This window comes from Juglans regia, chromosome 14 (genome assembly GCF_001411555.2).
Source record: "Juglans regia cultivar Chandler chromosome 14, Walnut 2.0, whole genome shotgun sequence".
NCBI classification, from domain to species: Eukaryota; Viridiplantae; Streptophyta; class Magnoliopsida; order Fagales; family Juglandaceae; genus Juglans; species Juglans regia.
The window spans coordinates 28177355-28204197 of NC_049914.1; the positions used below are offsets into that span (position 1 = coordinate 28177355).

The window sequence follows — 26843 nt, forward strand, 5'->3', positions numbered from 1 at the left end:
AGGGATATGTGAGGCTACTAGATATTGTAAATTCATCACCTGATATAGTGAATTTTGCCCCCAACAACCCGTGGACTTGGGCTTTTATGCCGAACCACGTAGATTCTTGTGTCTCATTTTATTTACTTTTATTTGCTTATTTACTATTTATTTCATGGATGAACGTGAAGAAGACTGTATCGAAGTCCTAATCCCCAACGTGGATAGAGGATGACTCTTTTTTCCTTTCCTGTCTTTTGTGCAATTTTTGGCATTAACAATGGGCTTTTATTTATTTATTTGAATAGTAGATGCAGTATCTAAAATAAACAAATACACTGATGTAAAGTGTCAATTTGGCCTAATACTCCATTCCAAAATTGAAGAATGATGCCAATATTGGTTCCAAATATTTTCTTACTATTGTTTGTTGATCATTCTAGGTCTACTTGGGTTCATTTGTTGAAATTAAAGTCTGAAGTTAGGACTATTCATTTCCTTCTACAATCATTGACACACAATTTGGAACAAAAGTACAATATGTAAGAAGAGATAATGGCTTAGAATTTAAAATGTTAGATTTTTTCTCCTAAAGAGGAATCATTTATCAAGTCTCATGTGTTGAGACACCTCAACAAAATTCTATAGTTGAAAGAAAACATCAGCACTTACTAAATGTAGCAAGAGTATTAACATTTCAGTCAAATGTACCCTTAAAGTTTTTGGGAGAATGTATCATTACTTCCACTTATCTTATAAATTGTATTTCGTCCTCAATCCTAAACAATAAATCTCCACATGAGATCTTTTAAACCTCAATTCCATCATACAACCATTTTTTGAGGAATTTTGGTTGTTTGGGTCATGCTTCCACTCTTACCCAAAACACATTAAAATTTTCTTCTAGGGCAAGAAAATGCATTTTTGTATAACATCCTTTTGGTACACTAGGATATAAACTTTTTGATATCAAATCTCATACATTTTTTGTTTCCAGAGATGTAATTTTTCATGAATCTATTTTCCCTTTTCGTTCTCAATCCACTTCTTCAAATTCTAACTTGCCAATATCTAAGGAAAATCATGTTGTTCTTCCTAAATTCATTCCTGATTGTACTAAAAGCTTCACATATTCTAAACCTCTTCAATCTCAAAAAATTTTGTTGATCCAATTACTTCAGACACTATAAATATCCCATCTCTACATGATGAAATTCATTTTCCACCTCTTAGAAGGTCAAATCGACAGCATACGACACCTGGGTACCTGCAAAGTTATCATTGTAAATTGACTGGTTCTAGCTCTCCTACATTTTCTGAAGATTATGCTCTATATTTAAGTAACAAATATAGCATTTCTGATGTACTATCTTACTCTAAATTGTCTCCATCACTTAGAGCCTTTACTATAGCTATATCTTTTGATTTGAAACCTACCTTCTATCACCAAGTTGTTAAGCATTCTCATTGGCAAGATGTTATGTTTGCAGAATTATCTGCACTAGAATCTAATAACACTTGGGTTTTAACAACATTCCCTTAAAACAAAATTCTTCTAGGTTGCAAGTGGGTCTATAAAATTAAACACAATGTTGATGGTTCTATTGAGGGACATAAGGCAAGACTTGTTGCCAAATGGTATACTCAAAAGGAAGGCTTGGATTATTATTTTTTTAACTTTTTCACTTGTTGCAAAAATGGTTACAATCATATGTGTGTTGTCTCTTGTTGCCATTCATAATTGGCATTTTATTTTCATTTAGATGTCAATAATGCATTCTTATATGGAAGGCGGCACGTTTGAGGAGTGAGATGAGATATGAATTTTGTGAATAGTAATAAAATAGTTTGTGAATAGTAGTGAGAAGTTTGAGTTGAGTACTTTTTAGGTTTTGGGAAAGGAAAGAGAAAAAGTTGAATAAAAAATATTATAAAGTTAAAATATTGTAAGAATATAGTCTTATAATATTATTTTTGCTTGAGATTTGAAAAAGTTGGAATTGTTTTTTGTTTTTAATTTAAAAATTTTAAAAAATTGTAATGATTAGTTTGAAAATTTTTTTATTTGAATTATGTTTGAAAATAAGATGAGATTAGATAAAATGAGATGAGATTAAAAATTTATGTCTCATCCAATGCCCCAAACCTACCCGAAATTTACATGAAAACACTTTCAGGTTATCTTAGTGAGGGGGACACAAGACTATGCAAACTACAAAATTCTTGTATGGATTGAAACAAGTGTCTAAGCAATGGAATTAGAAATTTGCATCTATCTTGTTTGATATTGGTTTCTCACAATCTAAGGCAGACTACTTATTGTTCGCTAAAAAGGAAGGCAACTAGGTGGTCGAGAGGTGTTTTCATCTAAGGCAGACTACTTATGTCTCATCCGATGCCCCAAACCGAGAGGGTCGAGAGGCACCCTAACCTCTTAAGCACGGGATACTACAAACAAACTCTTACATCTACATCAAAACGGAGAAACTCCAACAAAAAGATTAGATCACGGAGCAAAATCCCTTGAGGCCACTAAAAACCCAAAAACGATCACAAGGCACAAAAATATACGCACTTTAGAGCATCCCCATCCGGATGCGTAAAACACTGTTATCTCTAAAATTTAGAGATGAAATTTAGGGTTTACGAGTTTGGCGCCTCCCATCCCATTCCCTAAATTAGGGATTACTTTTCGGGTATCTACAGTCGTTCCCCATATTTGGGGAACCACTGTACATCCCCAAAACGCCCGAACCCCAAATCTGTTGCCCTTCCGTCCCGCGTGTTCCTCTCTTCCCTCTCGATCGCCCTCGTTCGTGAAGGAGGCCCTCTCTCGCCCCGTCTGCCACCATCTACGGTGTCTTCTCTTCATCGACTCCACAGGAATGTAAGTTTTCTCTTCTCTGTGAAACTCGCGCCCTCTTCTTCTCTCCATGGATGGACTCTGTCCTCTCTCGCAGAGATTGAACAAACTGAGCCTCTTTCCATGGTGAATTTGATATATTTTCGAGTTTTATTGTTATGATCTATTGTATTTGTCAGTTTTGCCACTTGAAATCCGAGAACCCTAGATTTCAATTACTACTCTAGGGCATGAATATTCATGGATCTGTGACCCATATTCACTGGATTTAGAATGCATGTATCTGCCGTGGTTGGATTTTGTTCCTGGATTTATCGACTTCTTAGTGCTATTTTATCAATCGACTTGCTGCTATATACAAACACTGCATTTTATTGGGTGCTCTGCGGTTTGAATGAACAATTTTTATCATCTATCATTCACGGCACAGTTACTTTATTGTTCTTAATGGATAAATCTCAGACATTGCTCTGCTTTGTGGAGCTTGTGTGGAGTGTTGTGCATCATTTGGCCATTAATTCCTGAAGCTGAGTGCGTATGAAAACTCCCCATTTTTGTATGGCCCGACTCTTTTTCCCTTTGAATCATTTACCATAATCCAGTTGGTTATGTTGTCCAATGAGACCAAATGGTGTTATTTTTTATAGCACTATTACTGTCATTTTGTCATTACCAGCTTTGAGCTCCCTTGTTGGTTTGTAGTATTTTTGTTAAATGACTCTCTATGAAAAATATTACTTGTATGTGTTTAGGAATTTATACTTCAACATGATACATTTCTTGTATCATTCAACATGACTATAATGAATATTTCTTGTTATATAATTTGTATTTTGTCAATGACCATATATGTTTGGGTACATATGGCTATATACCTTTGGTTTGTGCTGTTTTTGCCCCCCATAATCCATATAATGGAGACAAACATGTTGTGTATTATTAAACTTTAATGGTTTATGTCCATACAAAGCCACCCGAATGATATATGTCCTCCTCTGATCACCACACATACAAAGCCATTTTTAATGACATTAACTGATTATTGATTGTGCTTTGTGCATCAATTTTTCATACAAAGGTATAAGCATATACTCCCTTCAATTTTCTGTTATTTAATCCTATACTCTCTTCAATTTTCTGTTATTTAAATGAAGTACTCTCTTCAATTTTCTGTTATTTAATCCTATACTCTCTTCAATTTTCTGTTCCTACACTTTCTTCAATTTTCTGTTATTTAATCTTATACTCTCTTTAATTTTCTGTTATTTAATCCTATACTCTCTTCAATTTTCTGTTCCTACACTTTCTTCAATTTTCTGTTATTTAATCTTATACTCTCTTTAATTTTCTGTTATTTAATCCTATACTCTCTTCAATTTTCTGTTATTTAATCCTATACTCTCTTTAATTTTCTGTTATTTAATCCTATACTCCCTAATTTTCTGCTAGCTTATACTCTCTTCAATTTTTAATCCTACCTCATACCAGTTATTTAATCTGAGTTTGTGGCATGTGTTTGCTGGTTTGAGCTACTGTTATCTCTTTAATTATTGTTCCCATGGACTAAACTCTGTTGGTTTGACACAGATAAAATCTGTTTTTATGTTCTTATGCACTTTGCATGCTGTTTAGTATTGGAATTTCCTTCTCTAACCCCTGGCTGTGAATCTGTCTGTGCTATTGGGACCTTTGCAGTGTTTAGTACTGATGAATAATTATTACTTGTGGGGGAGGGAGGGAGGGGGCTGCATGTCGACTGTTGGGCTATGATGATGGGGTTTAGTAAGATAATTCATAAGTGTTAATGGGCCCCATTGAGATGGCGGGGTAATCCTTACCCGAATGATCATACTGCAGTTTGTAATTGTTTTCACAAAAGGCACATGGGGTTTGGGTAAGGTTTTGCAGCCATTTGATGTTGGGCTCATCTCTCACACATGATGTAAATTTTGTAACCCATTCTGAGCCACATTTAAAACACACGAGTGTTTAGGGAAGTGGATGGGAATGCTCTTATTTTTACGTTTTCAAACTAAATTTTTTATTGGATCTGAGTTGTCTTAACCCTTCGGCTGTGATGATGAGACAATCCGATCATGGTGATAAAACACTTTGGCACACACCTCCATGGCATGGTAACCCGGATGGCCGATAAATAGTGGCAACCGGTTGTTGCAACCATGCAAGTATATGTGCCAAGTGTGTCGTCATACGTTGCCATATGATTCCTGAGCCGGCTACAAAAATCACTTGCAAATTTAGTTCTTAATTTTCTAACATGTGTATTACATGTTTTATGTTTACAAATTTTTAGAGATGGACTCAGGAGAGCATGGAAATATGTTCTTCACTAGCCTCCTGACTCAGGAGCCTGAACTTGACCACATTTATGTTGGTCAAGGTGAACAACATCCAGTGACTTTGGATGACTCTCCACCCCCGCCCCAAGTAGATCCTCCCCCCTCTCAAAGAAAATCAGCCAGGGGTGCAAACTTCACCCCCGAGGAAGACAAGTTACTTGTCTCCGCATGGCTGAATAGTAGCATTGATGCCATCCAAGGAACGGACCAAAAACATGCCCAACTTTGGGAAAAAGTTAGTCAATACTTCAATGATTATAAAGAAAGTACAAATGAGCGAAGTGTTGGGTCCTTAATACATCGGTGGTCTGCCATTCAAAAGGCGACGAACAAATTTTGTGCTAAACTCGCCCAAGTTGAAGGGCTGAATCAAAGTGGCATGACTGAGCAAGACAAGGTATAAGCATCCACTTAATTATTATTTATATTCATTATGTTCCCTTTATCTGCATTTTGGGTTGGTTAATTATTTGATTTTCATTTTGAATTGGAAGTTTGACAAAGCGAAGGTCATGTACCAATCGCTTGAGAAAACAACCTTTCAGTTCGAGCATTGTTGGCAGCTATTGAAAGACCAGCCGAAATGGAATCAGCGTTGCACAAAAGACGGGACAAAGCGAAGGTCGACGATGTCCCCTACATATTCGCGTACATCATCCATGGCAACTAATTCACCCATTGATTCAGTGGGTGGTACAGAGGGCGAGAATATGGAAACTAATGATGTCATCGATTTGGATAGGCCAATAGGAAGAAAAGCTGAGAAAGGAAAACGTAAGGCCCAAGGCAGAGCCTCAGAAGAGCTTGTGGAGCTCAGCAAGAAAAGATATACTCTCCTAGAGGAGTCACGTGCTCAGGAGAAAGAATTTTTCCGACTCAAGGCGGAGAAGATGGCATATGAACGAGAAATGGAGGAAAATAAAACTAGACAAGAGGATGAGAGATTGAGGTTGGAGGCGGAGAAACTGGAAATCGCCCGGTTGGAGAGAGAGGAGCGCATAATGTTGCTCGATGTGAGTACGTTAAATGAAGTTCAGCAAGTATATTTCCAGCAACTTCAAAGAGAGATATTGGCGCGACGCACTGCATCCTCAGATTAAGGCTTTTTTTTTTGTAACTAAACATTTATTCAGCACATAAATGTGATGTATATTATGAACCACTCGTTTATGGCACTTTTCTGCGTTTATTGTATTATATAATTTGTACGTTTGCAAAGTTTTATTAAGAAGATAGAAAACGTGATCGTCAAATTTAAATCATCCATGGAACGATATTTCTTGATTACAACTCGACATTACAAATTCTTAAACTATTACAGATAATGAAAATATTACAATAACTTAAACTGCATTTTCTTGAACCAAACATGTTTTTTGGAATGAAAATTCTAGAAACTTGAAATACACCGTCGCTACTAATGATAAAATAGAGACTCCAACACAACCTTCTCTTCTATTGTTGGGAATGAAATTGCCAGTGATGTTCAATTAAATCTGCTTGTAGATGATGATGTGTCGAGCTATCCCTAATTTCATGATGGCGCTGAATGAAGTTCATAAACTCATTTGTTGGATTGCGCGACAATTCTGGAATATCATCATCAAGTTGATCGTACTCCTTGTTCAAACCCTGACTATCATCACGCTCGTCCTCAATGATCATGTTATGTAGAATAACACATGTTTTCATTATATTTGTTAGGTCATTGACTTTGAATAATCGGGAAGGTCCACGAACGATTGCAAATCGTTGTTGAAGTACTCCGAAGGCACGCTCGACATCTTTTCTTGCAGATTCTTGTGCTCTGGCAAAGTTTTTCTTCTTATTCCCTTGGGGTGATGGAATCGTCTTCACAAACGTTGACCACTTAGGATAAATACCATCGGCAAGGTAGTATCCCATAGTGTAGTCGTTGCCATTGATTGTGTAATTGACTGGTGGAGCACGCCCTTGAGCAAGTTCCGTGAAAATAAAAGATCTCTCTAGCACATTAATATCGTTATGTGAACCGGGCATACCAAAAAATGCATGCCATATCCAAAGATCATATGAAGCAACTGCTTCTAAAATAATAGTTGGTTCACGGATGTGGCCAGAGTACATACCTTTCCAGGCAGCGGGACAATTTTTCCACTTCCAATGCATGCAATCAATGCTTCCTAGCATTCCTGGGAATCCCCGTTGTTCACCAACAACAAGCAATCGAGCAATATCATTGGCATTTGGAGACCGCAAATATTCATCTGAAAAAATAGTTACGATTGTCTTGCAAAATTTTTTGAGACTCTCCATTGCGGTGCTTTCTCCAATACGTATGTATTCATCCATAAAATCTCCAGTAACCCCATAGGCCAGCATTCTAAGTGCTGCGGTTATCTTTTGCATAGAAGATAAACCAAGTCTTCCGGCATTATCTCTTCTCTGGACGAAGTACGGCTCGTAAACCTCTACCTCATTTAGGATACGGAGAAATAAGGGACGACTCATCCGAAATCTCCTTCGAAATAGATTGGAGGGATATACTGGATTTTCTGAGAAATAGTCACGAAAAAGGCACTCATGCCCTTGAATATGATCACGCCGAAGAAACTTACGAGGTTGGCGATTGCCATGATGTCTCGATGACTCTCCATCAGCCTCGGCATTAATAACAGCATCTAGCTCATCATCAGATGACAAGTATGTAAGTAATTTGCGAAAGAAAGAACGAGCCATTTAATGAAGAGAGTTAGAGATGAGACTTCGATTTTTTAGAATGTGAATGCAACAAAAATGCGTATTTATAGATAACAAAGTTACCGTTACATATAAGACACAAAATGTTAACGTTGAAGAAAAGACAAAAAAAGTTACCGCTAGAGAAAAGACAAAAAAAGTTACCGTTAGAGAAAAGACAAAAAAAGTTACCGTTAGAGAAAAGACAAAAAAAGTTACCGTTGGAGAAGAGACAAAAAATGTTACCGTTTGATAAATGACAAAGCGTGTGTACTAATCAGAACGAATTAAAAATGTTACCGTTATACTATTCTGCAAAATATTTATCATCAATAAACGAAAAATGCACATATTTAAAAAAATTATTATTTTTAATATCGATATTGAATTGAAAAATAATATTGTATCTGTAAAAAAAATCGTATAAATATTTATAAAATGTGATATTTGAAAATAAGAGAATAAGACAAAATAGTTAGTAGTTAAAAATGGAAATGGAAGTGAGAGAAAAAAATAATAAAGAAAGAATAGAAGAATATTATTTTAATAGAATAGAGAAAGGATAGGGAATGGGATGTAGAAGGTTTTATGAAAATGAGTAAAATTTAGGATAAAATTATAGGGAGTGTACTTTTTAGCTAAAATTTAGAGAAAATTTTAGGCATCCGGATGGGGATGCTCTTACAAACGATAAACATTCACATACAATCACTATGCAAATGTTCTTACAAACAAACTTCACAAAGGCTCATCCTCGAAGGCCCTTACTACAAATTTTACAATTTCTTCTTGAGGACCACTTATGGAGATCTCCATTTCATAACAGTGAAAAACTATGAACCAGCTACCAGAATTTCTTTTTCTGCAGGTTGCCTCCTCCACCACGGTTGACTTGAAGATTCTCAAGGCCTTCCTGATAAACATGTTGACCTGAAAAATCAAGAGCATATATGTTAGGGATTAAATTGACTGGGTCAAACCCTCTGGAAATCTATCACTAAGGGAAGAGATAAAGTCAAAACATCAAGCAGAAAAGAGATAAGACAAAGAAGTTGGCTCAGACTCTTAAACGGAAAAGATATCACAATTCAAGATGGACTCTATGACTCCATGGAAATAACCTCTATATAAGGAGCCAGTCCCCCACAAATTTGGAAGGCTCACTATAACACCCCGCTTAATTAACTCTTGATTTACCCTTAAGTATTCTAGATTTGGTTTTTATTTTTATTTTGTTAATCACTTTCATTAAGGTTGATAGTGCGATTAACATTAATGTTGGTACTTAGTGTTAATGAGCTAAGGGTTAGAGAGGCAAGCCCATTAGTAATTTTGGTGAGGCTTTTTAGGACCCAAGTGCATTCATGGGCCTAGCCCAAGAAAAAAAAATCTTAAACCAAGCAGTTAGGAAATGAAGGCTAGTCTTGGCCCAAGTATAACAAGGCGTAAGGCCTTTGGTGTGGATTGGACCCTTCGCCCTTTTCAAGCCTATATGGGCCAAAGTCATGTTTGGACTCATTTTACTATTCAAAGACCAAAGGCCCAAAACACCATACCATTGGTTTCCTTTAGCCCAAATCACACTCAAAGTACCCAAATTAAGTTTTAAAAATTTGCTAAGGCCATTAACTATCATACTTGAGGTTACTGCACTTTAAGCTATGCTTTAAAGCTTAATCATGCTTAATATTTTCTTAAACTTTTTAATTCAAATTTTCTTGAATTAATGCTCACTTAAACCATGATTAGACCATGTTAAAACCCTAGCTAAACCATTCCACAAGTCATTAAGAAAAATGACATAACAAGCCCAAACCATGCTTCAATCGGTTTTATGCATTGCCCTTTGTAATGCTTGGATTGTTTTGGCCTTGGGTCCAACATTTTTGTGGTCCAACATTTTTGTGGTTTATCCTCAAGGTTAATATGGTCCTTAAACACCTTATGAGACACTCATTTTGAGCCTTGGATGAAATTGGTTGAATCAACCAACTCAAAGAACCAAACCGGGTGCACCTTGGTCTAGTTTGTGTAGGAACCAATTGGATTGAGTTTGAACCAGCCTTCTTCCATGGTTTGCACCACCGCCCCATGCCACCTCCTTCTCCAACCAATCACCAAGAAGTCACATGAACATCATGAAGGATTTTGACTCATTTTTGCTGTCCAAAAAGATCCAAAACTGAACTGATTTTCTGCCACCACAAAACCACCTTCATCCACCTATTTTCAAGAGTGGTTTGAGGGATCTTCTGCCATCCAAATGCTGCCCCACGACCTGCAGTCATCTACAGGATCCTTGTAGCTACTGTGGAGAGGAAATGATGGTGATTTAGGGCAATATTCCATTCTGCACAAGTCACCTAAGCTCATGCAAGCAAATCTGAAAATTTTCCAGTTTAAGCACCTTCCACTTCACCCAATCACCAAGCACCCAAGCCAACGTCCCTCACCCCTTGGCCACCTATAAATACTTCCCTCCCCTTCTCATTTCATCCACACCAAAGCTCCAAGCATCATCTTGAGCCTTGAGAGCATTTCCCCCTCTTAGAGATCACAAGAGTGCAAACCGAGTGAATTTTGGTGAGTTTTTTAGTGTTCTTGTGTAAGGCTATCTAGAGTGCTTGGAAGGCCACGAAATTTGTAAGTTTACTTCCTTTTGATCTTAGCTATCATGTCAAGTTTTGTTTCTAAGTGTTGGTATGGAATTTGGTTGAGTTGTGAGAATGTTATGATACTTAATGCAAAACTGGGTCAATTAAAGGAATGTTTGAGTGATTGAATGTTTTTAATTGGAAATTTAGCTATGGCATGTCCTAAGGATGATTTGATATGATCTATCAATATCCTAACATGATTATGGAAGGTTAAGTTTGTGATTAGAAACATGTCATGATTGGTTTTAAATCTATCTTGTTTTGATCATCAAGCATGAATTGGTTTTAGCTTAGCTTTGATTAAGTGTTGGGATGAACTTTATTGGTGATTAAGGATTTCTTAGCTTTGATTAAGTGTTGGGATGAACTATATTACTCAAGGATTAGACTTCATAATGTCCCTAAATATGTTAGTGATCATTAATGATTAAATACAATCTCATATGCATGCATTCATTGGGATCAATAGTTGAAAATATACATAGGCATCAACTAGGACGCATGCCACGGGTTGAGACTAATTGGACAAGTTCCACTTTAAATTTTGAAAATATAATGGCATAGATGGTTGTAGAATGCAAAAAATATGAAGTCCATGAAATTTGGTTAAATTTGGAATTCGTTTGCAATTAATGAAAATTTGGGGCGTAAATGGCAATTTTTGAAAGTCTAGGGGTATTTTTTTGTAAATATCCAATTTTGAAGCCTTTGATTTTGAACCTATCCATAAGAGTATTAATCCTAACTTAGTAGACACACGATTTACGCAGCTACGATGCTAATTTCAAATTTTTCTGGAAGTTTGTAAGTTGGCCTTTAACTTACACCTTGATAAATTTCTTATGAATTATTGATAAATGTTTCATTTATTCTTCAATTATCACTTTGAGCATAAATTATCATGTTATATGACACATTGAGTGCATACTTACATAACATATGACACATTGAGTGCATATTTATATGCACATGTCATGAAAAAATATTATTTTTTAAGTATAGCATGAAAATCATTTTGTCACGACCCCAAAGGCCGGGATGGAGATTTATCCTGGGAACTCCTCTGTCCACTCTGGAGTGTTTAATAATGGAGTGGTAACCCCTGGGTTGACAAAGAACTGTCAACAGGTTTCGAATGAGTTCTTTTTAAAAAACGCCGAAGCGAAGTCAAGATGTTAGGACACCTAACGCTGGTTGGTGTACACATTATGAATTTTATGATGTTATGTTATATTTACCAATGCATTGAGAATGAGTCTATAGACAACGTAGTTTCTTATATACTACGGTCACCAGTAGGTACTCACAGTGCATATGAGGAACTGTGACTTTACCGCACGTTATGTTATTAATTAAGATAATTATGTAAGTCTGTGATGATAAAAGTTTATGATAAAATTTTTATGAAAAAGTTATGTCTTTTCAAAATGATGACGAAATTAATTATTGAGTAAAAACTTGTGTCTCCATATTTTTAAAAAGATGTCTCCATATTCACATCTCATGCATTGCATATCTATCATTTTTAATGATTGATTTATCTTTGTATCAGTTAGTTTTTTAACTTACTGAGATTTCAAGTAAATCTCACCATTTTATGGGACCACTATCATTCCACTCAGAATAATAGAAGTTGTGTTAGGAATCGACCAGGACGAGATTGGTGGAGTATTGGATTTGCATGATTGAGGAGGAGTTGGATCTGGACAGGAAGCTGGACTCAATTTTGATGTTCATAACCCAAGTCTTTTATGTTTTAGATCGCATTAAGAGAATGAGATGACTTTGTATATAAGTTTATGCTACTTTAGTATTTCAAACATGATGATTATCTAATGAAGTTGGGATGTTTAAGATATTCTCGCATATTTTTCACCTTAATCTTTTATTTCCGCTTCGGTTATTGTAAGCTGCTACTTGCATACTAGGATGCATTGCATATTAACTGTCATGATCGGAAGTATGTAATCTTGTGCTGCATGTCCCGACGCTCTAAGTCTTCGTTTCGTCCCAAGTGGGGATTGGGGGTGTCACACTCACTCCATGCACTCTCCACCAATTCTCTAGAGAGACTCAACTGAGACTAAATTCTTTCATTGTATGGAGTGATATGTGAGGCTATGAGACATTGTAAAATCATCATCTGATATAGTGGATTTCGCCCCCAACAACCCGTGGACTCGGGCTTTTATGTCGAATCACGTAAATTCTTGTGTCTCCCTTTATTTACTTTTATTTGCTTATTTTTTATTTATTTTAGGGATGAACGTGAAAAAGATGGTATCAAAGTCCGAAATACCAACATGGGTAGGGGATGACTCTTTCTTCATTTCCGGTCTATTGTGCAATTTTTGGCATTAACAATTGACTTTTATTTACTTATTTGAATAGTAGATGCAGTGTCTAAAATAAACAAACACACTGATGTAAAGTGTCAATTCGCCTAATACTCCATTCCAAAATTGAAGAATGATGCCAATATTGGTTCTAAATATTTTCTTACTACTGTTTGATGATCATTCTAGGTCTACTTGGGTTTATTGAGGGACATAAGGAAAGACTTGTTGCGAAATGGTATACTCAAAAGGAAGGCTTAATTTTTTTTTTTTTTTAACTTTCTCACTTGTTGCAAAATTGGTTACAATCATATGTGTGTTGTACGTCTCTTGCTGCCATTCATAATTGACATTTTTTTCATTTAGATGTCAATAATGCATTCTTATATGGAAGACAGCTCGTTTGAGGAGTGAGATGAGATTAGAACTTTGTGAATAGTAGTGAGAAGTTTGAGTTGAGTATTTTTTAGGTTTTGGGAAAGCATAGAGAAAAAGTTGAATAAAAAATATTATAAAGTTAAAATATTGTAAGAATATAGTCTTCTAATATTATTTTTGTTTGGGACTCGAAAAATTTGGAATTGTTTTTTGTTTTTTATTTAAAAATTTGAAAAAATTGTAATGATTAGTTTGAAAATGTTTTAATGATTAGTTTGAAAATTTTGTATTTTAATTATGTTTGAAATTAAGATGGGATGAGATAAAATTTGATGAGATAAAAAAATTTATTTCTCATCACATGCCCCAGACTCGCCCGAAATTTACATGAAAACACCTCCTGGTTATCTTAGTAAGGGGGACACAAAACTATGCACACTATAAAATTCTTGTATGCGTTGAAATAAGCGTCTAAGCAATGGAATTAGAAAAATTTACATCTGTTTTGTTTGATATTGGTTTCTCACAATCTAAGGCAGACTATTTATTTTTCACTAAAAAGGAAGGCAACTCATTTTTGGCCTTATTGGTTTATATGGATGGTATTCTTCTTGATAGTAGTGACTTATCTTCAATTGATTCTGTAAAAGCATACTTTAAGTGCTCAATTTAAATTGAAAGACCTAGGCCCTACCAAGTTTTTTCTTGGGATGGAGATTGCACGTTCACAGAAAGATATTTCTTCGTTTCAAAGAAAATATACTCTTGAGTTAATTTCAATCCTATTTTACTTGCTGCTAAGCCAGTCCTTTTTCCTCTGGATACTCATTCCAAATTATCCAAGAAGATGGTGAGTTAGTTTCATTTATTTTTGCTTGTAGAAGATTAATTGGCAGATCACTTTATCTTTCTCATACTAGACCAGATATCTTATATCCAGTCCATAATCTAAGTCAATTTCACGACAATCCTAATGTACCACATCTACATGTGGCTTTAAAGATTCTTAGATATCTCAGCTTAGCATCTGGTCAAGGTTTTTTTTTCCCAGCTTCTTCTGATGTTCACATCAAGGCTTTTTTAGACTCGAATTGGGCTAGTTGCCCTGGTACTCGTTGTTTAAACAGTGGTTATTGTATTGTTATTGGTGAATCACTTGTTTCTTGAAAATCCACGAAACAAAATACGTTTTCTCGATCCTCTGTAAAAGCTGAATATAGGTCAATGGCCTACACAGCTTGTCAAATAACTTGGATTCGTGCCTTGCTTGTTGATCTTCATCAACTTCATCTCAACCATCACTTCTTTTTTGTGATAACCAAGTTGCACTTTTCATAGCAACCAATGTAGTTTATCATGAATGTTCTAAACACATTGAGTTAAATTGTCATTTAGGGCGTGAAAAGCTACAAAAAGGATCCTTAACTACTTTACTTGTTGCTTCAGTTCACCAAGTTGCTGATTTGATGATCGAGCCTTTATGTTCTAAGATTTTTCAGTCATTGTTATCCAAAATGAGTATGCATAATATATAGACATCATCTTTAGGGAGACTATTACGTATTTAATATATTGATATGTGATGTGTATAGATGTTAGATGTACGATGTATAATTTTCTCATTGTTTACCACCTTGTTTCTCTGCATATATAAACAAACTTTCTTGTAAAAGAATCATAAAGAATAAAGGTGAATTCTTCCTCTTCGAGCCAAGATCTTCTAATTTCTTTTCTATTCTCTGTTTCAATACATGATGCATGCAGTTTCCTCAGTTTGTCTATATATATATATATATATATATTCGTGGTTCAGATCATCAATAATGATGGTTTCTAGAATTAATCTTGTTAGGGCTTATAAGAAATTAAGGGAGGGACCATGTGTGCATACATCCAGCCATGAAAATTACCTAGTTTGGGTGAAAATGATAGGAAAAAATGGGAGGAAAATTATCTGCCCCTGGTGATGTGTTGCCTAAAATGATGTTCTAGAATCTTTATGCAATGTATGGTATACTTTTATGCACAAATCATTTGAGTATTTTTCGTATTACTTTATCCAATATAACACGATCGTGTCATATATATGTGTTACGTACATACCTATCTCTCGGCCTAGCTAGTTGTGATTGAAGTTTATAAAGTTTCATTGTGGAAGTTGTTGTTCTTGCCTAATATTGATGCTCTTAATGAAAGTTCTTGGAAAATCGGATCAAAGCTATTCAATTTTTGGTTTGAAGCTTGGAAAGGAGATCCTATGATTCTCTTAAGAACCAAGTTTATGCTGTGACTAATCCTACTTTTCTTTCGAAAGATTATTTAAGATGTGAGTACTAGATTTCATCGTGCATGAACAAGAAGCGTCTCCTCCACCCCCAACCACTCACAGTACCTCTTGTATATATGGACCATATTGTAAAGTATACTCAAGATCATTCTTGTCGATCTCGATTTTATTTATTAACACAAAAAAGCATATACTACTGATGTCATACTCAGTACTCATCGTACTGTTACAATCAAGTGCGAGGATGCGTGTAAAAAATTATATATGTGTGCGTGCGCGTGTTAGAGAAAAGATATAAGATCATCAATTCATTTTACATAATTTTGTTTATGAGAAGGGAAATGATCGACACCACGTTCAACTTTCACGTACGCTTGAGCTTGATCTATACGTACGGCTAATTAACTTATTTTGCTGAGTAATTGCATGCCTGCTTGTTAGAATTAACACAGCAAGCCACTGCAGCTCCAACTCATAGTCCACACAGCAAGCCCTCTTAGTCATGCTCCAGCGCAGCAAGCAGCTTCTAGAATAAAATATGCTGTAATTCTGTTATGCACAGACTGTACAAATTAGTTAGGATTGTTATTCCCTTTATTCTTTTGTACTTACTATAAATAGGCAGTGCCATGCACTCTACAAAAAGTAATGCAATAGTACAAGCAGCGCATATTGTTTTCTGCAACAAACTTATTCTCTGCATTCCATTACTCTGTTGCTGCACTAAAGTTACCAAAGCCAACATGGTATCAAGAGCCTACTGAAATCTCGTCATCTTCCCCATTTTTTTTCTCTCCTTACTCCCTTTCTCTGTTTTTCGATGACTACTGAAAATACCACCAAAATCAACTGCAATCCAAAAGATCCCTCTAGTCCCTATTTTCTTAACCACAATGATGGTCCAGCAACATTACTCACTAATCATCCCCTCACTGTTGAAAACTATCATTCTTGGGCATGCACTGTGCGTCGTTCCCTGAGAATCAAGAAGAAACTAGGGTTCATTGATGGTACTTTTCTTAAACCTTCCTCCACGGATGCCTTGTCAGAACCATGGCTTGAATGCAATGACATGGTTATCACTTGGCTCCAAAATGCAATGTCCCTTGAAATCAAAAACAGTGTTGTTTATGTTGATACTGCCTATGATTTATGGCTTGAACTTGAGCAACGTTTTGCCCAACATAATGGGCCACGCATTTATGAATTAAAACAATCCATTCACAATCTCACCCAAGGTGATGATTCGGTCAGTCTTTACTTCTCCAAATTGAAAGGTTTGTTTGATGAACTTCTTAATTTTGAGTCTATTCCATCATGCTCATGTGGTGCCTTGAAACCTATCCTTGAGAATCAACAGCGTGATTGGATGATGAAATTTCTCATGGGACTCCATGACTCATTTGGGAACATCAAAGCTCAAATTATCCTACTCAAACCCACCCCATCATTAGCTGAAGTTTATGCTCTTGTTCAACAGGAAGAGAAACGTAAGCAGATCTCTAACCCTCCCAATCTCCATGACACTTTGGCCTTAGCTACCAAAACTCAATATTCATCCAACCGATATACTCCCAAACCTTTTAACTCTCAACGTCGGGAGAAATTATATTGCATTTTTTGCAAAGTTTCAGGTCATTCTCTGGAAAAGTGTTTTAAAGCCAATCCAAACCTTGAGAAACCAACCTGTACACACTGTCATCTCGTTGGTCACACTGCAGAGAGATGTTACAAATTGAATGGCTACCCCCCTGGCCATAAACTTGCCCCTCGATCCAAAGGGTCTGACCTCTCTATCAACCAAACTAGTCTCTCATCCCAAGAACAGATCAATGAGAAGTCTCAAACAAGTTTAACTAAGGAACAATATCAGCATCTTATTGCCTTGCTCCAGTCACAAGCTACACAACCAGCAGCAAATCAGGTTCAATCTGTCGATCCATCTCCAGTCTGCCCTTCTCCTTCAAGCATGTCTGGTATATCTTCCTGCTTCTTAGCTTCTAATACAAAATCTTCATCTTACATTCCTTGGATAATTGATACCGGTGCAACAGATCACATGATCTGCTGCACCTCCTTTTATACTTCCTCACCCACAATAGTTGATTTTCAAGTCAGTTTTCCAAATGGTAATTATACCAAGGTTACTCACAAAGGCATTGTTAACATTAATTCTGTCTTCACTCTAAAGGATGTTTTATGCATTCCATCCTTTAAATACAATCTCATCTCAGCAAAAAAATTAGCTCAGGACATCAATTCTTGCCTTGTTTTCTTTGCTAATGAGTGTTATGTGCAGGACCTTTCTTCTTGGAGCACGATTGGGAAGGGTGAGGTTGTCAATGGTCTTTATCACCTTCGGATGGCAGGAGTGTCTCTCACAGCCCTATCATCCATCCTATCCAATTTACCTTTCAATAATCAACCTGTTTCTGCTGCTATTACATCTCAACAACATCTTCACAATTTATGGCATTCTAGAATGGGACACTTATCTGATTCTCGTCTATCTTTATTAAACAAAGATTTACATCTTCTTCCCTCTATGAATTCCATTGTTCCATGCTCTACATGTCATTTATCAAAACATCACAGATTACCTTTTTCTTTAAGTAACAACCGTGCCTCCAAGCCATTTGATCTCATCCATTGTGACATTTGGGGACCTTGTTCCCAACTAGCATATGATGGCTCAAAATATTTTTTAACAATCATTGATGACTTTACTAGATCCACTTGGGTCTATTTAATGAAAAACAAATCACAAACTCGACCTCTACTTCAATCTTTTTGTTCATTAATTGAAACACAATTTCAAACTAAACTTAAGGTCCTTCGTTCTGATAATGGAAGTGAATTTTCAATGACTGATTTTTTTATGCAAAAAGGAATTGTTCACCAAACAACTTGTGTTGAAAGCCCCCAACAAAATGGGGTTGTAGAACGTAAGCACCAACACATTTTGAATGTTGCTCGTGCCTTGAAATTCCAATCTGGTGTTCCTTTATCTTTTTGGAATGATTGTATTTTAACCGCCACTTATCTCATTAATAGAACACCATCACCTAATTTACAAAACAACAGTCCATACCAACTGCTTTTCAAAACCAAACCAGCCTACCAACACTTGAGAACTTTCGGTTGTCTTTGCTATGCATCCACTCTAAAACACAACAGACATAAATTTGATTCTCGAGCAAGAAAATGCATCATGCTTGGATATCCTTTTGGCATCAAAGGATACAAATTATTCGATTTACTCAATCAATCCATTTTTTATTCCAGAGATGTCATTTTTTATGAAAACATCTTTCCCTATAAAACTACATCTCACACTTCACAATCCTTTCCCACATCTCAGTTTCTACCTCCCAATTCAGATACCACCACACATTTTCCATACTCAGATTTTGATCTTCCCTCAGCACATTCATCAACACAATCCTTAGATCCTACACCAGCATTCACTACAGCTCAACCACTAGCACATATCGACCCTACTCCAGAACCAACTCCACCTCCCCTATCATCACATCTCGACCCTACACCAGAACCAACTCCACCACAATTACCATCACCCCTCGATTCTTCAACAGCACATATTCCACCACAGCAAGCCACTGCTTCATTTCCTGCTCATATCCTCACAGAACCTGATTTACCAAATCTCACCTCTCCCATAAACCATTCTGACCTCATTAACCAAAATACACCATCTCACTCTTCTCACCTACCCAAAACCAATACCCCTTCCCGTAAATCCAAAAGACAAAAAAAACCTCCTGCTTACCTCCAAGACTATTCTTGTCAACAAGTCATTGCACCCACTACTTCCCTCTCAAGCTCAAGGATCAAAGGTAACTCCCTAACACCTCTTCTATATCCATTACATTCTGTCCTATCTCATGCTAAGTTGTCTCCTAAACATGCTGTTTTTGCCATTTCCATACTCCATCACATTGAACCTTCTACTTATGCACAAGCTGTCAAAAGCTTAGATTGGCGTATTGCAATGGATAATGAAATTTCTGCCTTAGAATTGAACAAAACTTGGGATGTCATTGATTTGCCTATTGGAAAAAAGACCATTGGTTCAAAATGGGTTTACAAAATCAAATACAATTCGGATGGCAAGATTGAAAGGCACAAAGCCCGCTTAGTTGCCAAGGGTTACACTCAAGAGGAGGGTCTCGATTACCATGAAACTTTTTCACCCGTAGCAAAACTTGTTACAATCAAAACTTTACTTGCCGTGGCTGCCATTAAAGGTTGGAAACTCCATCAATTCGATGTTCATAACGCATTTTTACATGGAGAATTGGAGGAAGAAGTCTACATGAAAATACCCCCTGGATATTCAGTTCAAGGAAAAAATAAGGTTTGCAAATTAAACAAAAGCTTGTATGGACTCAAACAAGCCTCTCGGCAATGGTATGCAAAATTCTCTTCCTCTTTATTACAATTTGGATTTACTCAATCAAGAGCTGATTACAGTCTGTTTACTAAAAGAAGTGGTTCATCTTTCCTAGCTCTACTTGTTTATGTTGACGACATTGTTGTAGCCTCCAATGATCCTCACGGTATTTCAGCTCTCAAGGCCTTTTTAGAGTCAAAATTCAAAATTAAAGACCTTGGTACATTCAAATACTTTCTTGGTATGGAGGTGGCTCGCAACTCAACTGGCATTCAATTATGCCAAAGGAAGTATTGCCTTGACATACTTGCTGATGCTGGTTTAACAGCTTGCAAACCTAGCTCAATTCCCATGGACCCGAAACTCAAACTCACCAAGGATGAAGGCCAATTGCTACATGACCCCTCATAATTTAGAAGACTCATTGGGAGACTTCTCTATTTAACAATCACACTCAGTCAATACATGAGTGCCCCTCGGATTCCACACCTTCAAGCAGCATACAAGGTGCTGCACTATCTCAAAAAATCTCCTGGACAAGGGTTGTTGTTCCCTGCTTCATCTTCTTGTCAATTAATCTCTTATTGTGACTCCGATTGGGCATCATGTCCAGATACAAGAAGATCCACCACTGGTTATTGTGTCTTCCTTGGGCAGTCCCTTATTTCATGGAAATGCAAAAAGCAAACCACCATTTCTCGTAGTTCAGCAAAGGCAGAGTACCGTTCCATGGCTGCCACTTCTTGTGAACTTGTTTGGTTAAAATACTTACTTGCTGATCTCATGGTGTCACACACTCAACCAGCCGTGCTTCACTGTGACAGCAGATCTGCTCTCCACATTGCCTCCAACCCAGTTTTTCACGAAAGAACCAAGCATATAGAATTAGACTGTCATCTAATTCGGGATAAAATTCACGAGGGCCTCATCTCAACTGCATACACACCCTCTTCTTGCCAGTTAGCCGACATCCTCACAAAAGCACTCTATTCTCCAACATTCTATTCATTATTGCGCAAGATGGGAGTTATTGACATACACTCTCCATCTTGTGGGGGGCTGTTAGAATTAACACAGCAAGCCACTGCAGCTCCAACTCATAGTCCACACAGCAAGCCCTCTTAGTCATGCTCCAGTGCAGCAAGCAGCTTCTAGAATAAAATATGCTGTAAGTCTATTATGCACAGACTGTACAAATTAGTTAGGATTGTTATACACTACAAGAAAAATGGGCTTTTGTGGCCATTTAATTGCGGCGAAAAGGTTATTTGTGACCAAAACAGATTCATTTTGGCTGTAAATAATCATTTCGCTGGAATTAAATGGCCACAAATAAGCAATTTTCTTGTAGTGTTATTCCCTTTATTCTTTTGTACTTACTATAAATAGGCAGTGCCATGCACTCTACAAAAAGTAATGCAATAGTACAAGCAGCGCATATTGTTTTCTGCAACAAACTTATTCTCTGCATTCCATTACTCTGTTGCTGCACTAAAGTTACCAAAGCCAACAATGCTTGACAACAATAACATAAATGATGTTAACAGGAAAACGGAAAAAAAACATTGACAGTAATCTTGAATATGCATGCAAATTAAGGACAATACTTTCGTTTATTGCAGATCGATTGAGAATAATATTATATGATTATCTATATAAGAAACAGGTTTTTTTGGTGGTGCACATGTATGTGTGTGTGTATATATATATACATGATCAAATCAGTGAATTTGATTGAGGACTCCACCAGAGGCCCGACAGAAACCGTCCACTGCAACTACCTGGTCTGCCAGATCCTTGGGGATCAGACTGAGCATCTTCAGTTCATGCTCACAATCATTGATAAGGATGACAGCAGCCCACATCTGCTCGGTAGAGCTCGCATAACGTGCTTGCTGCCATGTCTCAAGTGCGTTCTTGATATTTCTATCCGCAGACGTCAGCATGGAAAGGCAACGATTGGATGCGTTCGGAAACCCCGGCCCCAGGTTTTTGGTACCCTTCATATACGAAACTAAAGTGGATCGGAATATGTCAAACACTGAGAAAGCACACTGAATGGATGTGCGTCCTAGGTCTTTCACATTCTCTTGTGAGCTTTGTCTGTAAAATTTATAGCACGATTTGCAATAGAAAGGCATTGTAGTTTTGCTGCACACATCTTGTATTAGTGCTGCATCTCCACTCACAGACACAGCCATACCCAGCAGGGAGACGCACAAAATTAGTACTGGAAAGAAAACTTTCCACCTTGTGCAGGCCGCCATTGGTAAAATTAGGTAGATGAATCTGGCTTGCTGCATGTAGGGAATTAAAAAAAAAATATTTAATATTGCATGCAATTAATTAGCTGTGTATTATATAATATTGTGCATGTATAGTTGATCAATCAACGACCGGAAAATCATGTTGATCTTAAACATTAAGTAAACCTGGCTAGCTAGCTAGCTTTATACAGACATTTTTTTACTTGTATTTAATCAACATACACAAGCTAGAAGTTCGTGGCCGAGAGACAAAATAATTAAATTCGTAATTAAACATCGTATATACTGCATGCATGCAGATAACATGATGAGATCAGAGGAATATGCAGATCACTAGATAAAAATTAAAATAAAATATAATATCAGACTACGTACTAGATCAAGATCGGTAAATATCAAGAAATTAATTAACATCGAATATTTCCCATGCAGTACTACTGCATACATGATATAATAATTAATTAATTAATTAATTAATAGCCTAGCTTTTAGATCGAATGAATGCATGGGTACTTTGTTTCATTCTATCTCAGGTGACATGAAAACAACATGATCTTTATCAAAGTACGTACACGAAAAGAGTATTTTATCCAAGGAAGAAGGAAAAAAAAAAAAAAACTTATCACAAGAAAGTAAGAGAGAAACCGCAGAGGAATGGAATGGAAGATCAGAGAAAGAAATAGAACAGTAAAGAGTCTAACCTGAATATTTGATCAACAACTTGAAGGAATTCCCAAACAAAAGCATGCATGCATTGAGCACAACTTTAGCCCTGAAATTGATCAGGAACCCCTTATTTAATATTAGCTGGCCTAAAATAGGCTGTCGACTTGACAAAAATATATTGGTTGGAGATCTCTCTCAATTAAACTCTTTTGACCCAGCAATTATTAGCAATAATAATTGTAATACCCCGTATTTTTTACTGTATTTTCTTTAGTGAATGATTATTTTAATTAATTTAAATATTATTTTTCTTGTTTTAAAATTTAACGGATTTCTCGTTGGATTTATTTTATAATTCTTAAGTTGTGAAATTTATTTTGATGTGCTTTCTTGATATAAATTATTGTTTGCATTTAAATTTGCCTTTTGCCTTAATGAATAATTTGATTGTTGGACTTTAATTATTATTTTTATTTTATTAATATTGAGTTGCAGTGTTTTTTTTTAATTGGCTTTTATTTATTTTTATTGTGTTTTTTTTTCCTTTTGTTGGACCCTTCTATTTTCGGACTGGGCTTGTTTGATTGTATTTTCTTTTTCTTTTGAGCCCAACCCGTGAGCTTTCAACCAAGCTCATGAAGCCAAGAACCAGTTGACGTTCCATGTTTGGTGGTGACATGCACGTACGTGATCTTCGCATCTAGGCATTTCAGCAGTCGCCCACTATTTTTGATCACAAAAATCACCCATATAAATATACATTTTCATTTTATACCTTTGGAAAACTGCCCTATATCGCTGCAACCAGCCGCAAGAACCACCCAACCCCACCTAGTTCGACGCCAACCTCCATCTCCACGTAAAAACCGACACCCATCCTTCCACCGTATAGTGCCATCACCTAGGCTCAAAACCTCACCGTGCGCCACCACCTCCTTCACGGCCTCAGCTGCTGCCACTAGCTTCCACCCAATCAACAACAAACCGAGCACACCTCCTCCTTTCCACAACCCACCCGTGGAGGGTGCAGCCTTGCAGAAACCGTAAGTCAAGTTTTCGTGTGATAGCCCCACCGCCCAGCCCGTTGGCAAACTGTGAACCCCACGTAGCCCCACCGGTGCCTCTGCGTTACGACCCCCTTAGCGTCGTCCCTGCACCACCACCGTTGCACCCCTTCTCAGCCAACGTGGTACAACTCCCACTGCCCAGCCACCCTGCCTCCTCCACGGTCAAGCAAACACCGAAGAAACCTCTGTTTTAGTCCCCGAAAGCAGAGCAAATTTCTTTTCTGCTTGCAGCTGTTCGACACAAACCAGCCGAGCGACGCCGTCGCCAACCTCTTCCACGTCATCGCCACTGCACAGAGAGTATCGTTGGGCGCTGCACTCCATCCAAGTTCATCGCTCTCCTCTCGGTAAGCTACCCCCCAACTCAGCTCTCCTCTCCGTTCGCTCTTTCTCCTCTCTCTCTCTCTCTCTCTCTCTCTCTCTCCCTCTCTCTCAATGTTATTTCACGTCACCAACCACCCAGTACCTCACCAATCCGCTGTCGCGAGCTTCCCTCTGGTGAGCAAGGATCCGCCGCACCTCTCCCTTCCCTCACGGTAAGCTTTCAAACTAGGATAGTTTTCGCCCGTATAGCCTTACGTAGGAAGAAGAATCATTTTGGGATTTTATTACAGTTTTGCCCCTTAGTATGATGTTTTCTGATGTGGTTTCGTGCTTTTAGTTTAATGGGTTTATGTTTTACTGGGCTTGGTTTTTATTATACATAAAGAGAAAAAAAATGATTATATTGTTAATTTGAACTATTTAGTTTTCAATTGAACTCATTTTTTTTTAAGTTGGCCTTATTTTATGGGATTTTTAAGTAGCCATAGTATTCTATTAATCTATAATACGTTATGGGTACTTTAGTATTTTAACATGTTATTAAGTAAAGATTTATTTTAAAAGTAAACAATATTGGAGTAATGTTGTTTTTACACTTTAGATATGATTTAGTCTATTTAAAAAGTAGTTATGGTTTATTTTAAAATATTTTGGGATAATTATATTATCCATTATTAAACTTTATAGTTGGTTTTCAATAATAAATAGGTCTGACTTTTGAATGTTTTTGTCATAGTTATTAAGTCAACAGTGATGATTTTAGAAAGTGATGTTTTGAAATTTTAGGTTTTGAGGAATTTAATAGGTTATTTTAGAAGCGTAGGATTGAATATCGAAATATGAGATTACTTGAAAATTTACGAGAATTATGTGATTATTTTATAAGTGACAATTAATTATTGTTCGACATTTTGAGGAAAATTCTGAAAAAGTTAAGAAGTTCAGGTAAGCAGGGTTCCTATGCTAGACTTTGCATTACATAAAATGTACTGAGGTCCTTTTTGAAAAATGTGCATGTTTTGCTATGAAAAGAAATCTAAAAACAACCTCATATATTTGTTCAGCATCATTTATGAGATTCTGTTTAAGAAGAAAGTATTTTCTGTCATAACTGGTGTTGACATGAGCTTATTTTTGACATTCTGTTTCTGAACTTTGAAAAAGATAGCGAATTTGAAATTTTGTGTATAAGTTATGTTTTTGTGATCTGATTCTGTTTAGTACTATGTGTTGATAAGATGTGGCACTTGAAAAACCTTTGGCATGACTTTTTGATTATGTTTTGACTCTGATTCTGATTCTGATATGGTGATTCTGATTCTGTTTAGCTCTGATATATGGCTCTGTCACGTGATATAATAATGACCTCTGGCCCTGTCACGGGATAGAATAGTGACCTCTGCCCTGTCACGAGATATAATAGTGACCTCTGGCCCTACCACGGGATATAATAGTGGATTTCTATTCTGAGTGCAATCGCTTTGATATTCATGGTGATTTATGTTCTGCTTGGCTTTCCGCAGAATGCACAATCCTATCACGGGGGTTAAACATCTGCTCTGATATGATATGATAAGATGAAGATGTTCAGTCATTTTGTGCCAAATGAGTCGTTGAATAAGAAAAGTTGGTTTTTGAATATAAAATGTTTGAAAAGTTGCTCTGATTTTATGATAATATGTATTCTTGAGATTTGTATATTGATACTGAAATGTTTTGATTCTGCATTCTGAACTATGTGAAAATGCTCATGTTTACATACTAGTATAAGTCTTCTGCTTACTAAGTTGTTGATAACTCACCCCTTATCTCCAATTATTTTTCATATGACTTTTGAATAGTCCAGTTAAGGATCAAGATTGTGGAGCATCGGTGAAATGATTATTTAAGCATAGTGGATCACTCATAGAAGATTTCTGAGAAGTGACACATTTTATTAAGAGATTTTGTAGTATTCTGATGACGTTATATTTTGGAGTCTATAAATATATTGATGAATTGTGAGTTTTAAGTTATAGGAAATAACTCCTCGATCCCTGCGGGACCGGGGCGTTACAATAATAGCATTGCATTTTGGATACATATATCGTCCACATTCCTGGGGAAAGTAAATCACTTTTAGCCATTCAATTTTTTACCTCTCATTATTGCGGATGAAAATGATAAAAATAATAAAAGAAGAAATTGAAAAAAATAATAATAATAAAATATAATAACAAGCCAAAGGTGACGTACGAGGAGACTCGATAGCCAGACATTCCTCGGAAGAAAGGAAAGCAAATGCCAGCCAAACTTAAGGCTATTGACTTCAAATGCTAATGTTCAAACAGTACTAACGACTTCCTCCAACAAAAGTATCACTAGCTGCAGGTTGGTATATCTTATCTAAATACGTACCTATGGTGGTTGTTAATGTAAAAAATTACGCAACAGATCAATAAGGAGGAAAGAGTCTTTCTCGACCTACGTTGGTGATTCGAGTCCCGATACGGTACTTTTTGTGTTCATCCATGAAATAAATAATAAA

General features: G+C 36.6%; 3 protein-coding genes across 3 annotated transcripts; 1 reads left to right on the forward strand and 2 right to left on the reverse strand.

Moving 5' to 3' along the window:
* Positions 1-5158: 5158 nt before the first annotated feature.
* LOC118344587 (glutathione S-transferase T3-like) lies at positions 5159-6302 on the forward strand. Its single transcript, XM_035685632.1, has 2 exons — positions 5159-5599; positions 5697-6302. Exons 1-2 carry the CDS (start codon positions 5159-5161, stop codon positions 6300-6302), a joined length of 1047 nt encoding a protein of 348 aa, XP_035541525.1.
* Positions 6303-6474: 172 nt separating this feature from the next.
* Positions 6475-7933, reverse strand: LOC109003367. Its single transcript, XM_018981484.2, has 2 exons — positions 7311-7933; positions 6475-7187 (listed from the first exon to the last, which is right to left on the reverse strand). Exons 1-2 carry the CDS (start codon positions 7918-7920, stop codon positions 6658-6660), a joined length of 1140 nt encoding a protein of 379 aa, XP_018837029.2. The 5' UTR covers positions 7921-7933; the 3' UTR covers positions 6475-6657.
* A 13472-nt stretch (positions 7934-21405) lies between these two features.
* On the reverse strand, positions 21406-22662 carry LOC109003436. The gene is made up of 2 exons (XM_018981554.2): positions 22635-22662; positions 21406-22289 (listed from the first exon to the last, which is right to left on the reverse strand). Exon 2 carries the CDS (start codon positions 22257-22259, stop codon positions 21714-21716), a length of 546 nt encoding a protein of 181 aa, XP_018837099.1. The 5' UTR covers positions 22260-22289; positions 22635-22662; the 3' UTR covers positions 21406-21713.
* Positions 22663-26843: the final 4181 nt, after the last annotated feature.